The sequence below is a fragment of the Narcine bancroftii genome, chromosome 10 (assembly GCF_036971445.1).
Source record: "Narcine bancroftii isolate sNarBan1 chromosome 10, sNarBan1.hap1, whole genome shotgun sequence".
NCBI lineage: Eukaryota > Metazoa > Chordata > Chondrichthyes > Torpediniformes > Narcinidae > Narcine > Narcine bancroftii.
The window spans coordinates 54,701,243-54,714,421 of NC_091478.1; the positions used below are offsets into that span (position 1 = coordinate 54,701,243).

Consider the following 13,179-nt stretch of genomic DNA (forward strand, 5'->3'; position numbering starts at 1 on the left):
CTGCTCTATGACGGATGTGGGCGTGCGTATTTGCGTCAGCGTGATGCAAGCAGCAAGGCGTACACGCGGTCCTACTGCACAGCTGAAAAGCAAGTGCGTGAAGTTTAAATAAATATTCCTGCTGCAACCTCAGAGCTCACAGTCTGTTCACTCGCTCGCATCCAGCACGCTACAATTAGTGACCCTGACGAGTCTCCACGTTCTGAAGACTCTTACTACAGGATCCCGGAGCACTCAGCGCCATAGTGCTCAAGCTACCCACATTTTGGACCAATCGGCCCCGTACTTGGTTTGGCCAGGTGGAGGCCAAGTTCCAGCTCAAGCAAATCTCCTCGGACTCCAGCAGGTATTTCTACATCATTAGTTCCCTCCACCAAGAGACCGCTGTCCACGTAGACGACCTCATCCAAGCATTGCCGGAGGAGGGTAAATACCTAGCCTTAAAAAACCTCCTCATAACCACCATTGGCCTCTCACACCATGATAGGGCAACCAGGCTCTTGCATCTCGACAGTTTAGGGGACCGCCTGCCGTCCCCCTTGATGGACGAGATTCTCACACTGGCGAAAGGACATAATGTTCAAACAGGCCTTCATAGAGTAAATGCCAGAGGACATTTGCCTCCTGCTTGCTGACACCAATTTCAGTGACCCTAGGAAGGTGGCTGCTAGGGCCGACGTCCTCTACCACACGTAACATGAAAATCCAGAGACCCTTCACCGACAGCAATTGCCCCACAGCAACAGCCCCACAAACCAAGCCCACCAGCAGATAAGCACCCCTCCTGCCAGACTCAGAACCCCACAGAGAAGCATCTGCGCTTCTATCCCTAGCGCTTGGATGCGGAAGCTAGAAAATGCCATCAACCCTGCTTGTTTCAGGAAAACGAGCGGGCCAGCTGCTGTTAGTGGCTGCGACGGCTGGCCAAGAATACTGCCAAGAAGATGTTATGTGATAAAGTTTATGTTTGTTCTTCGTTACCCTGCTACCTTGAAGATCTTTATCCCAGGACAGCAGAATATATTCTTTACAAACTTTCTCAAGCAGAAGAACTCATTCGGATTCTTCCTCCAGTTCAACCCTTGGTTATCATGGACTTTTATTTCCCTTTATTTAGTGAATTTTCAATCAACATGAAGTTACAAAGCCAACAAAATATAAAAAATGTTAGATATATACAATAAAATACCAGAACCAACGTACATGTTGATGTACAAAGAAAGAAGAATCAACACATGATCAAATTCTGCACTATTGTTGATCATACAAAATTACACACTGTGCTGATCCAGCAAAGTAGGAAATAGAAAAACAAAAAGAGAAAAAAGATAAAGAGCGACTCCGTCCCCTAAAGGAAAAGGAAAAAATAAGGGTAATTCTCCCATATAATGTGACAAAGGCATTAATTACATACAGATGAAGCATTACGTGATTCATCCAGAGCTTACTCCTCCCTTAAAGGATAAATGCCTTGACAAAGACAGCACTAGGGATACTGGAGATAGTGGTATTGGAGACTGGAGGGGGAATCATCAAAGGTGAACTCCAATGTATCTTAATAGAGATTCCTTATTCTTAAAAACATATTATAACAATTTCTGAAGTTGTACGTCATCTTCTCCAGGGGAAAACATCTATGTATTTCTGACTTCCAACAGGTCAGACTCAGTAGGGAATCAGATTTCCAAGTAATGCTATGCATTTCCTGGCCACTGATAAAGCAAGTTTAACAAATTTCAATTGATATTTCAACAGCTTCATTTTAGGTTTTATAATCTGCTAATTTCCCCAATAAAAACAATTCTGGCATGTGACGGTATCAAATTCTGATAATTTGTTCCAGGGAATTCCCCAAATCTTTCCAGAAGAATCTCACCTGAGGGCATGAGCAGGTCAAAGGCAAAAAGTTCCCTATATCTTGACCACATCAAAAACAAAAATTCAGATTTCAATGTATTTAATTTTTGCTGAATAAGGTACAGCTGATGCAAAATATTATATTCCACCAGCCTATACCTTGTAACACGGGGATGCAGACTGGCCCACAAAATGTCAACGAATGTGGCGACTGTGCGGACCTGAGGGTGACACCAGCCTTTGTCCCAGGTGACCTCCGCACGGTGGAAAGCTGGGGAATTCTGATGATCCCAGGCCGGATTTCTGATGATGGGAAGCCCTGACATCACCACCTGGGGCCTATAATGGCGACAGCCAGAGCAATAAACCAGTCTCTATTTCAAACCTTTAGTGTGCTTGTCATTCTTCTCCACACTCGCGTAGCATGAACTCTACATTGGTGACCTTGACAGGTCCAACCAGCATTTGGACCTAAAAATGACAGATCAAGTGGAGCCAGCGACCATCCACGTGGTCTAACTCGGGTTCCCACCATTTTGAGTGTTGCAGACACGTGTGGCTCCAGCTTCAGCACATCACCGCCAACAACACCCACTACTTCTACATCATGAGCGCCAGGAGCAAGGTAAATATGCAGCCCTCAAAGAGCTGTTAACCCGCACTTTCAGGCTCTCCCGCTGCCAGCGGGTGCCTGATTGTTGCATATAGACAAATTGCAGGACAGGGCCCCGTCCACCACAATGAGCGAGATGCTCGCTTTACCAAGGGCCACAAGCCTTGCCTGCTCTTTGTACAGATCTTTCTGGAGCAGCTGCCCGAAGATATCTGACTCTTGCTCACGGACAAGGACTTCAGCAACTGTCAGAGAGCTGCGGCTTGGGCGGACATGCTCTTCAGCGAAGGACACCAGTGCCGTTGTAGACCACATCAGCAAGTCCCACAAACAGCCGCCTGTGAGACCAAGACCAGTGGAAAGCCGTTCGTACCCCGGGACAGCTCTGCTACTATCATCAAAGATGGGGTGCAGAGGCCTGTTGATGCTGCCCACCCTGCAGGTTTATGGGAAACGCCCTGGCAAATCATCATTGATGACTGTAGCGTTTGGCGCATGTGATAGCCTCCTCTGCGTCTGGGACTCAGTATCAGGTGGGCATTTCCTGGTCCACACAGGTGCCAAGATAAGCGTCCTTCCTCCCACAGGCCTCAACACCCACAACGGCAAGCAGGGCCCAGCACTGAGGGCAGCCAACAGCTCCTCCATCTGGACTTTTGGTATGCACACAATTCCTCTTCGATTCGACACAGCCGCTTTACATGGTCCTTCACCCTTCCAGCATTGGTGCAACCACTCCTGGGGACCTACTTTCTTTGGGCCCACTGCTTGCTGGTTGAGGTCAAGGGATGGCATTTGATGCATGCCAGAACCTTTCAGATTCTGCCTCTCCCCCACCACCACCCCCCCCCCCCCCCCACCACCACCGGATTCTATAACACTCTTGAACAATGAATTTGCCTGCATCCTGGCGGAGTTCCCCTCCATAGTGGTACCATACTTCTCCGCATTGTACCTTCCCAAACACCTTTCTACCAGTTTGTCTGGCATTATATCTTTATGTAATGAACACATCTGATCTATACCCGATTCTTTTAAAATGCTTGCATGCAATTTGTTCAGATCAGCGGCTTTGTCCTTTAATTTCTATTTTTAGATAAATAATTTTTTATATCATCTGCACCCTGCCACATAACCAAGAAAGGAATCGTTCCATGTTTTTTTTCCATGTTCCCATGTCTGATTCTGATTACCACATCCCTTCCTCAGCAGACAAGATCCCAACCCCGTTTGCATTTCACGGCAGTATTCACTGCAGAGAACCGGTTTTAGAAATGAGGGGTGAGGGTTGTGGGATGGATTCAGGGCAGATCAGTAGCTCAGATCCAAGGCTGCATCAGCTGCTGGGGGCCATTTGCTGTGGAAATGCATTCTACCACTCGGTGAAACCCTGACTCAACCAAGCCAGTAAGTCACAGCAGAGGGCTGTTGAAGGTAATGCCAGGAGCAGCAACATGGAACACAGAGACAAAGAGACAAGCTATGTTGTGTGCAGTGACAGCCAAGTCTCTCTGGACTGGGAGGACACACTTAAGGGCCAGGGTACAAATCCAGCTGCTGGACAAAAAGGTCTCACCTGTTTCTGCACAAGGGATCCAAAATTGGGTGTTTGAATTTCAGTTCCTCCACACCATTTGTCAACCAGCAGATATTCTTTCTGCAAGGTTAATATATTGGTCAGCACAGAATCAGTGACCCAGGATTGAATACTCCGTTGTCTCCTGTGTCTGGGTGGGTTTCCTCAAGGTGCCCTGGTTCTTCCCCAACATCCACATACCAAAGATGTAGAGGGTTAGTAGGTTAATTAAGTCATAAGTATACATTTGGGTGACGTGGGCTGTTGGGCCAGAAGACCTGTTACGGTGCTGCATCTAGCAAAAGATGGCATGAGGAATAATCTTTCAAAAGAACACATACCTGCCCTGGGAGTACAATAAAGGGTCATGTGCAGGATGCTTCACCTACCCTGGGAGTACAATAAAGGGTCATGTGCAGGATGCTTCACCTGGCCTGGGAGTATACAGGAAGTATACTTCAGTTGGTGACACCTTTTATCCACAACTGCAATGCAGTGAAAATATTATTCAGATCGAAATGCCACCCCATTCCCAGGGTGGTCACAAAATGGAAAAAAAACACATCTTTTGTGCTGATCAGAAGACTTTTAATGCCTCTCAATACAAAATAAAATTTGAACCCAGTTATTTTCATCACTGAATATAGACCTGGTTTTACATCAAATGAAAAATCAATCAATGACATCAACATCAAAACTAAAATGAGATAAAGTCCCCATCTTCTTCACCAGGTAGGACTTATTGCTTTCTTAATTAGTTCCAAGGGAATGTGTATTTAAAGTGCATGTTTATAACTGAACCGAGCATTTCTTTTTAAAAAAAATTTGTTTGCTATACAATGAAGACAAGGTCCCTTTGCAGTGAAGGAATCCATTCCTCCTGTACTAGAAATGTGAAAGGGCATTGTTGTCTGATGAAACCATAACCAGGGCCATCATGGTACAACTCCAATCAGACAGCAACAGCTTCCTGGAAGTGATGGGACAGACGTTCTAAAGCCCATCAATAATCACCAACTATTCAATGCGAGAAGCAGAACACCACAGCTTCTAGTTTTCAATAAGAACACAGAAAAGCTGGAGGAACTCAAGGTATGAAGAAGGGCTCAATCCCAAAACATCTTTGCCACCCATAGATGCTGCAAGACCTGCTGAGCTCCCCCAGCATTTCTGCATTTTTACTACAATCATGGCATCTGCAGACTTCACTCTTCTAGTTTTCAGTGTCAGGTTCTGAAGATGCAGAGCAAGTCAGGTTGCATCCGTGAAGAAAGGAAAATGGACTTAAATCCACACTTTGATGAGCTTAGATCAAAACGACCAACTCCGACATGAACTGGAAAGGCTGATTATCAGAACTCTTTACTTCAACACTGCAGTACACCTGGTCAGGAGAGATACTGACCCTTGAGAATACATTGGAGAAATGCAGGTGGCCAAATGCAAAGGAGTGGAATGGAGAATTAAAGAGACCAGAAGGCTAAGGCCCATGCAGCAAGAGGGCTGTCCTTAGCTTCATCTCTAGTCTCCCAGCTCTATTCCCTGGCTACAACAAACTTAATTCTCCTTTCTCTGAACTTTCAGTCCATGAAGCTTCCCTCTGGGCCATATATACGCTGCACCTAACGCTGCCCTAACGCTGCACCAAGAAAACTTTTAGTGACCCAAAAAAAGGGCAACTCCTGAACTCTGAGCATTCTATTCACCTTCCACCCAAGGACTGAAGCCATTGGACAACTGTCAGCAAGTATTTTAGTTTCCACTACTGTACAGTTTTCACTTTTTCGGCATCCCCACAAAACACTATCACCCTGCACAGAAGCATTGCTTGAATTATTCCAACGGAGTGTTCAGCTCAACCAACACAAACAGGCTCCTGCATCTGGCCCAGAGCTGTCTGTGAGGACTTGGTGTTCAGAACCTTCCACATAGCGCCTTTATGAACTACTCTATATTGTGAAATCCAGTAAAATCCCCATTATCCAGAATTCAAGCAACCAGCAAATTCACTTATCCGGCATCTACCAATCCCCAGGAGGTGCGGGATACTGGGGGGCTTTACTGTATACATTTCACGCGGGCTGTGGGACTGCTGGGAACATGTAAAGGGTTTGCACCAGCCTGCAGACTGGCTGACGGGGCACACAGTATCAGAACCGGGATGCGAGAGGGAGCCAAGGGCAGGAGGGGATCTTGAGGGGCCTCGGGCACTGAAGGCCTCCTAAATGTGTTGGAGGTTCGGATCTGGAGCTCGAGTTGGCAATGATTTGCACTGGTCTGTTTGGCTGTAGAGGCCACGGAAACACCGGAGGAGAATCCACAGGCATCCAGTGACTCTTTCGCTTCCCTTTCTCTGGCTGTATGAGGTGCTGGGAAATTTCTGCTGATGGCAAATCTTTGTCTGCTCTTCAGCAGGCAGGCTAAATGTAATTTTGTGTAATATTATGTTTTATTACATGACAATAAAAAGAACTTTGAAAGTTCAGAATGGAAAACAAACCAGGGGATTTCTCAAAGTCTCAACATTCCAACATCATGGGGTTAACTATAAAAAAGTAACCTCAAAGAGGAGGAAGAAAGTTGCCGGCAAGTTTACAGTGACCGCAGCTGCGCACAGTGCCTCCCTTCAACTGGCCAATGAACCAAACTGCGTGGCCTAATGATGTCCCCTATGTGACAGACAGGTGGGAAGGAATTAGTCACATAAACACAATAGTCTATCAAACTGCATCATGCACTGGAGAAGACTCAGCAGGTCTCGCAGCAAATGGTAGCCATCCTTTTTGGCCTGGACTGTCAGGAATAAGAAAACAAAATGGGGGCTGGGGGGGAGAAGACAGGTAAAATGTGGATACAGGTGGGTGGGTAGACTAAGGGCCCAGGCCTGAAGCAAAACAGGAAGGTCTGCAAACACTGTGATTGAAGGGAAGATGATGCTGGAGAAACTCAGCAGGTCAAACAGTATCCGTTATATAACAAAAATAAAGATACAGAACCAAAGTTTTGGGCCTGAGCCCTTCATCGAGGTCTGGAAAAATATTGACAGGCATCTGAACAAAAAGGTAAAGGGGGGGTTGTGAGAGGAGCAGGGAAGATCACAGTCCCACAGGCAGGAGGGGAGAACAGAGGGAGGGCACAGCAGGAGGCGGGTAGAATGGTTCTGGTCATAGGGGGTGGAGATCCCAAACATTGGTTGTAAAACACAAAAGTCTGCAGACGCTGTGATTGAAATCAAAACACAGATATGCTGGAGAAACTCTTGAGGGAGGGCTCAGGCCCGAAACGTCGGTAATACCTTCCATGGACACTGAGACCTGCTGACTTTCTCCAGCATGTTTGTCAATTGCACAATCCCAACACCTGTAAATGTTCTGCCTATCAGACACTCCTCAGGGTCAACACTACTGGCTTCCCAAAGTGATATTGGGCCATCATATACAAACTTTCCCATGGCATCTGCTTCTAACTGTCCATAGGCTTGGATTCGAGCCTGGGCTCCACTGCTGCATGATCGGATGGCTACCTTGATCTCTAGGCTTGCGCTCTAAACACTTCAGGTGAGTTCTGCCTGCAGATCCAACACCGTTGGCCGTAGGACTGCTGCAGGTCTATTGGAAGATGCTGCAGTGCAAGGTTCCTGCAATTGGTTGCTCCTGGGAGGTTCCCTCAACTCCACCAGATGTCGATGGGCACCCGACTGCAGTCAGCCCATCAGTCCTGAGTCGGAGGGCACTGCTCTAGGCTGTGACTTGGATGGCCAGGTGCAGCCTCTGCCTGGCCACAGCGAAGTTGAGTGCACTGAGGAACTCTGGCAGTGGCCCATCCAGCAGCAGCTCCATAGGAACGAACTGCAGCACCTGCAGTGGCTGCTCCGCCCCGGCAGCCGCTGTTAGCGACAGGTGGACGCTAACCCCCCGCAAGGAGTCTAGCACCTCACTAGGGGGCTGGCGGAAGCCAACACAGATCAGGGTGGCCAGCTCGTCCAAGGGTCTCAAGGGAGAGGGGCAGGCAAAGGACAGGGCCTGGAAGCAGTGATGGAGTACATAGACCAGGCCTGCAGTGAAACGGGAGAAGCAAGAAAGAACGGGGAGGATCAATGCCCCTTGCTCGGAGCACTCTGTCACTGCCTGCAGCACCATCTGCAGCAGCCACCGCTGGTAGCCGGGCTCCCCGTCATGGAGCTCAGTACAAGGCCCTGGATGAGGGCCATCAGGACAGCACTGCCTCACTCGAAGCCCCTTGGCCTGCATCAGGGTGGAGTAGGGCTTTAGGTTTCCCAGCACTAGGCACTCCAAGGGCTGGGTTGGGCTGAGTGCAGGATAGCCACTTAGTTGCTCCCTCATCAGGGCCAACCGGGACAGCAGCTGTTCCTCAAAGCGGGGGCAGCAGGAAGGGCAGGAGGGCATTCCCCCGACCTTGCAGGCAGCCACTGCTTCATTCAGGTCATGCAGCAGACGAGCCTGGCAGAAGGGGGAGCTGGCCAGCCTCCTCAGCCTCCTGCCCTCCAGCACGTGCCAGGACTGGCATCCCCACGGACCCCTGCAGCCCTCCAGGATGAAGGGGCTCTCTGGGGACAGGCAGTGGTCATCTATCTCTGGGCCCAGATAACCCCTGCGTACCCGCTGCTGCCAGGCCTGACCAGCCAGCTCTCGCCTTTCGTTGTAGGAGCCAGTGTGCTTCTTCTTGCCCCGGACATAGAGCCTGCCGGCTAGGCCCTGTCCACACGGAGCCTTCCTTAGCACCCAGGCATCCCGGGGCAGGGGATGCAGGTGGAGGTTCCGCAGGTAGAAGCTGGCAGCACAGTCCCGCCTCTGCTCCAGCAGCCGGACCTCATCAGGGCCAGTGCTTCCATAGAGGCGCAGGTTCTCCCGGATGGTGTCAGTCTGGCGCTGGTGGAAGAACAGACAGCAGTCCTCCAGCTGGCTCAGGAAAGAGCTGGGGACAGGGGCACGGGCGGCCGAGGCCTCACCCACCACCCCTGGCCCGAAGCTCTGCTCCAATTGGGGCAGGTGGGCCCCAAGAGCCTCACGGCCAGCATAACCCAGGCAGACTGTGTAGACCTCGGAGTTGCCTGGTTTGCTGGTGCCCGGCTTAAAGACGTGGACCTCCCGGAAGGAGCAGTTGAGCAGGTAGAGCAGGCAGGCCGAGGAGCGCTCGAACAGAGTGAACATCTTCAGCACCAAGGAGCCCCCGGGGCTCAGCAGGCACAAGGCTGTGATAGTCTCACAATAGTGTAGAGGGGCCACCTGAGCCTCCTGCTCGCTGGGATTGTCCTGACAGTCCACACTCCCATCCGCCGTCACTAGGTGGATGCTCTTCATGTCCCGAGTGAACTCAATCAGCCCCTGCAGGTACCTCCGCTCCATGATGTCACCGGTGTCGTCGGGGCCAAAGTACCAGCGTGGCAGTGTGTCAGCAATCAGCCGGTCGTCCATGATCATCATGCTGGTGTCGTTGCCTTCATGGTAGGGGTTGAGGGTGTTGGCTGCCCAGTTCCAATCACACTGGACATGGTTGGACCTCAGGTAGTGATTGAGGCTGGTGATGAAGGCCCCTGGAGCTTCACACAGATGTACAGTGTTTAGCTCCTGCTTCCCCTGTGATTCTATGGGGATCAAGGGGAACTTGCACAGGATCTCATGAAACTTGCACCAGGCCTGTGTGCACAACTCAGCATTCATACTCCTCCTCACCAGAGGGATGACCTTCCCGGCCCAGTTGGTGAAGCTAGTGTGTTCATGCCACTTCTCCAAGTCCTTGTCGCTCAGCTGGTTCTTCACTTCGTTGAGTGAGTCCTTCAGGGACTCCAGCTTCATGGACAATCCTTGCTGCTCTGTCTGGACATCCCCTACATCAGGCAGAGTCCACTCATCACCATTCGGCTTCTGAAAGGTGAACTTTTTATCAAACAGCTCCTTGATCTCACGGCAAACCTGAGGACTGAACTTGGAGAGATCTGCCACGAAGTCTCCAAGTGACCTTTTTCTATTTGTGCACTTCATCACACCGTACTCCATGAACCTGCAAGGACACAGAAAATTTGCAATTGTTCATTTTCATCCTCCAACCCAGCACCTCCACATTCTATTAGTGAGCACATAGATCTTATCTAGAAACACTCCTGTTCTCTTCAGTTCATGAACCAGGATCAGAAACCTGACAAGAGCAGAGCAAACCCCAACACGAAGTGGAGGGGAAGGGATTTGGGCAGGGGACAGGGAGGCTGACAGGGGGCACAGGGAAGGAAGGCTGCGAGAGGGGAGGGGAGCGATGGGGAGATGTGGTGGGGTGCAGGGAGGGAGGGGGAGTGAGTAGCGAGGAGGGAGAGGGAAGGGGAGGGGGAGGGAAGGGGAGGGGGAGGGAAGGGGAGGGGAAGGGGAGGGTAAGGGAAGGGGAGGGAGGGGGAGGGGGAGGGGGAGGGAAGGGGAGGGGGAGGGGAGGGAGAGGGGAGGGAGAGGGGAAGGGGAGGGAGAGGGGAAGGGGAGGGAGAGGGGAAGGAGAGGGAAGGGGAAGGGGAGGGAGAGGGAAGGAGAGGGAAGGGGAAGGGGAGGGGCGGGTTGGGGGGAGGGGAGGGGCGGGTTGGGGGGGAGGGGAGGGGAGGGTTGGGGGGAGGGGAGGGGAGGGGCGGGTTGGGGGGGAGGGGCGGGGAGTGGCGGGTTGGGGGGAGGGGAGGGGCGGGTTGGGGGGAGGGGAGGGGCGGGTTGGGGGGGAGGGGAGGGGCGGGTTGGGGGGGAGGGGAGGGGAGGGGAGGGGCGGGTTGGGGGGGAGGGGAGGGGAGGGGAGGGGCGGGTTGGGGGGGAGGGGAGGGGCGGGTTGGGGGGGGAGGGGCGGGGCGGGTTGGGGGGAGGGGAGGGGAGGGGCGGGTTGGGGGGAGGGGAGGGGAGGGGCGGGTTGGGGGGAGGGGAGGGGAGGGGCGGGTTGGGGGGAGGGGAGGGGAGGGGCGGGTTGGGGGGAGGGGAGGGGAGGGGCGGGTTGGGGGGAGGGGAGGGGAGGGGCGGGTTGGGGGGAGGGGAGGGGAGGGGCGGGTTGGGGGGAGGGGAGGGGCGGGTTGGTGGGAGGGGAGGGGAGGGGCGGGTTGGGGGGAGGGGAGGGGAGGGGCGGGTTGGGGGGAGGGGAGGGGAGGGGCGGGTTGGGGGGAGGGGAGGGGAGGGGCGGGTTGGGGGAGGGGAGGGGCGGGTTGGGGGGGAGGGGAGGGGCGGGGGAAGGGGAGGGGCGGGGGAAGGGGAGGGGGAAGGGGGGGGACACCTAACACCCGTTGACAGACCCACCATCAACCAGCCCCAAGAAGCAACAACCTCCTCGCCGCGACTTCCGGCCACGCGGTCCGCCGTGTAAACCGTCCGGAGTGCAACAGGTTCCGTCGCCTTCCCGCTCCCGCCGAGCGAACTGTCTGGGTGGGGGATCCGGCGGCCGTGACTATCTGTTCAATGTGGCCGGAGTGGGGGTTGGAGGGTGAGAGGTGGGAAGCGGGAAGCGAAGGGTGGGAGGTTGGAGGAGGCTGCAGGCAGTGAGGGGAGCAGTTGGAGTTTGGGCAGGGGAGGAGCCGCCTCCTTGTGTGGGATTAGCCCCTGTCCTGTCCTTCCATCTGCAGATTGGAGGTCAGCGAGGCGCAGTGCACATCAGCGACGGGGGCGGGAGTCAGCCGTTTGGCCCATTGAGCCTAACCCTTTCAATGAGATTCAGGCTGTAGATTCAGTGCCATAAAGATAAAGGTCTAAGAGGAGTTGTCCCAGATTTCAGGGTCTGGAAGGTGGTGGCAGATTAATTATACTTACATTATCTATATATCCTTTTATATTCATTGTCTCTTTTTCTATCTCCTAGAACCATGGAAGACCACAGCAAAGAAATAGGCACTTCCACCCATCTAGTCTGTGCTGGACAGTAATTCTGCCGTGTCCTATTCACCTGTACCCAGACTATAGCCCTCTATACCCTTCCATCCATGTTCCCGTCCAAATTTTTCTTAAATGGAAACATCTCACTTGCTTCATTCTGCACACTCAGTGGATGAAGTTCCCTTTCAACATTTCACCTTTCACCCTTAATCCAGATGTTCTCATTCTTGTCTCACCTGAGCTCAGTAGATAAAGGCTGCTTGCATTTACTCTCTGTACTCCTCATGATTTTCTATACCTCTATTTATTCTCCTCTCATTCTCCGATGAATCATGACACATTATGGTAATGTTCATGCTATTGTTGATGGTATACCTTATTTACCTGCTGGGCTGCAGCAAGTAAGAATTTCAATGCATCTGTATATCGTTCTTACCGATATGACCATAAATTCATTGCTTTCTGATCTCAGATGGATTTTAATGCTGAGAAATGTGAAGGGCAGTAGGACTCATGAATAGAGAATAGATAGGATAGATAAATTTAGTAGATAGGGGGAGATAAATCAGTAAGATGGATATGAGACTAGGCTATATGGATAGTGCAGGTAGTCATATTCTTTTTGCCAGGGTAGTGGAACCTAAAACTAGAAGGAAAAAGCTTTAATCTGAAAGGAGAAAGCATTAAAGGGGAACAGGGGCAGGTTTTTTTTACCGCAGAGGGTTATAGGAATGTGGAATAAATTGACAGGCAAAAGGGTCAGCTTAGAAAGGCATCTTGGTCAGCATGGACGTTTGACCGACAGGCCTTTTTCTGTGCTGGATAACACAATGAATCTAGATGCCACGAGAGGTTGGAGGACAGAGTGATTTGTGGTACACGTGTATTGGTTCATTGAAAGTACCAGAGTAGATTGAAAGTGGGCTTTATAATTGGCTGCGGAGAGTACAAGAGCAAGAAGGCCAACTCTTAACAAACACTGGTTCTACTTTAGTTGTGGCCCAGTTCTGAGCCTCGCACCTCTCCTCAGCTTGGAGAGGGTGGAACAGAGATTTGCTGAAGTGGTTCCAGGATGAGGGACTGAAACGTGAAAGTCTGCAGATGCTGTGATTGTACTAAAAACGCAAAAATGCTGGAGGAACTCAGCAGGACTTGCAGTGACCATGGGGTGGGAGGGAAGGCATTATATGTGGGTTGTGGAGGAAAATTTGGCCTCCCTGCCTGTCTGGAATATTGTGGGTGGCCACACGTCCTCTCTGAGTCAAACCTACTCAGAAGTTGCATCACCTGTCAGT

General features: G+C 51.5%; 1 protein-coding gene across 2 annotated transcripts; it reads right to left on the reverse strand.

The window, feature by feature from the left end:
* Nucleotides 1–4,612: 4,612 nt before the first annotated feature.
* On the reverse strand, nucleotides 4,613–11,499 carry cmtr2 (cap methyltransferase 2). Of its 2 annotated transcripts, none has more exons than XM_069900941.1 (2): nucleotides 11,342–11,499; nucleotides 4,613–10,067 (listed from the first exon to the last, which is right to left on the reverse strand). In XM_069900941.1, exon 2 carries the CDS (start codon nucleotides 10,061–10,063, stop codon nucleotides 7,784–7,786), a length of 2,280 nt encoding a protein of 759 aa, XP_069757042.1. In that variant the 5' UTR covers nucleotides 10,064–10,067; nucleotides 11,342–11,499; the 3' UTR covers nucleotides 4,613–7,783. The 2 variants fall into 2 exon arrangements, with proteins under 2 accessions (XP_069757042.1, XP_069757041.1); XM_069900940.1 differs by having other exon boundaries at nucleotides 11,315–11,478.
* Between the last annotated feature and the right edge of the window lie 1,680 nt (nucleotides 11,500–13,179).

What these genes read in the sequence shown, in the direction of transcription:
- cmtr2 (XM_069900941.1), bottom strand. Translation starts at nt 10,063, where the DNA reads ATGGAGTACGGTGTGATGAAGTGCACAAATAGAAAAAGGTCACTTGGA.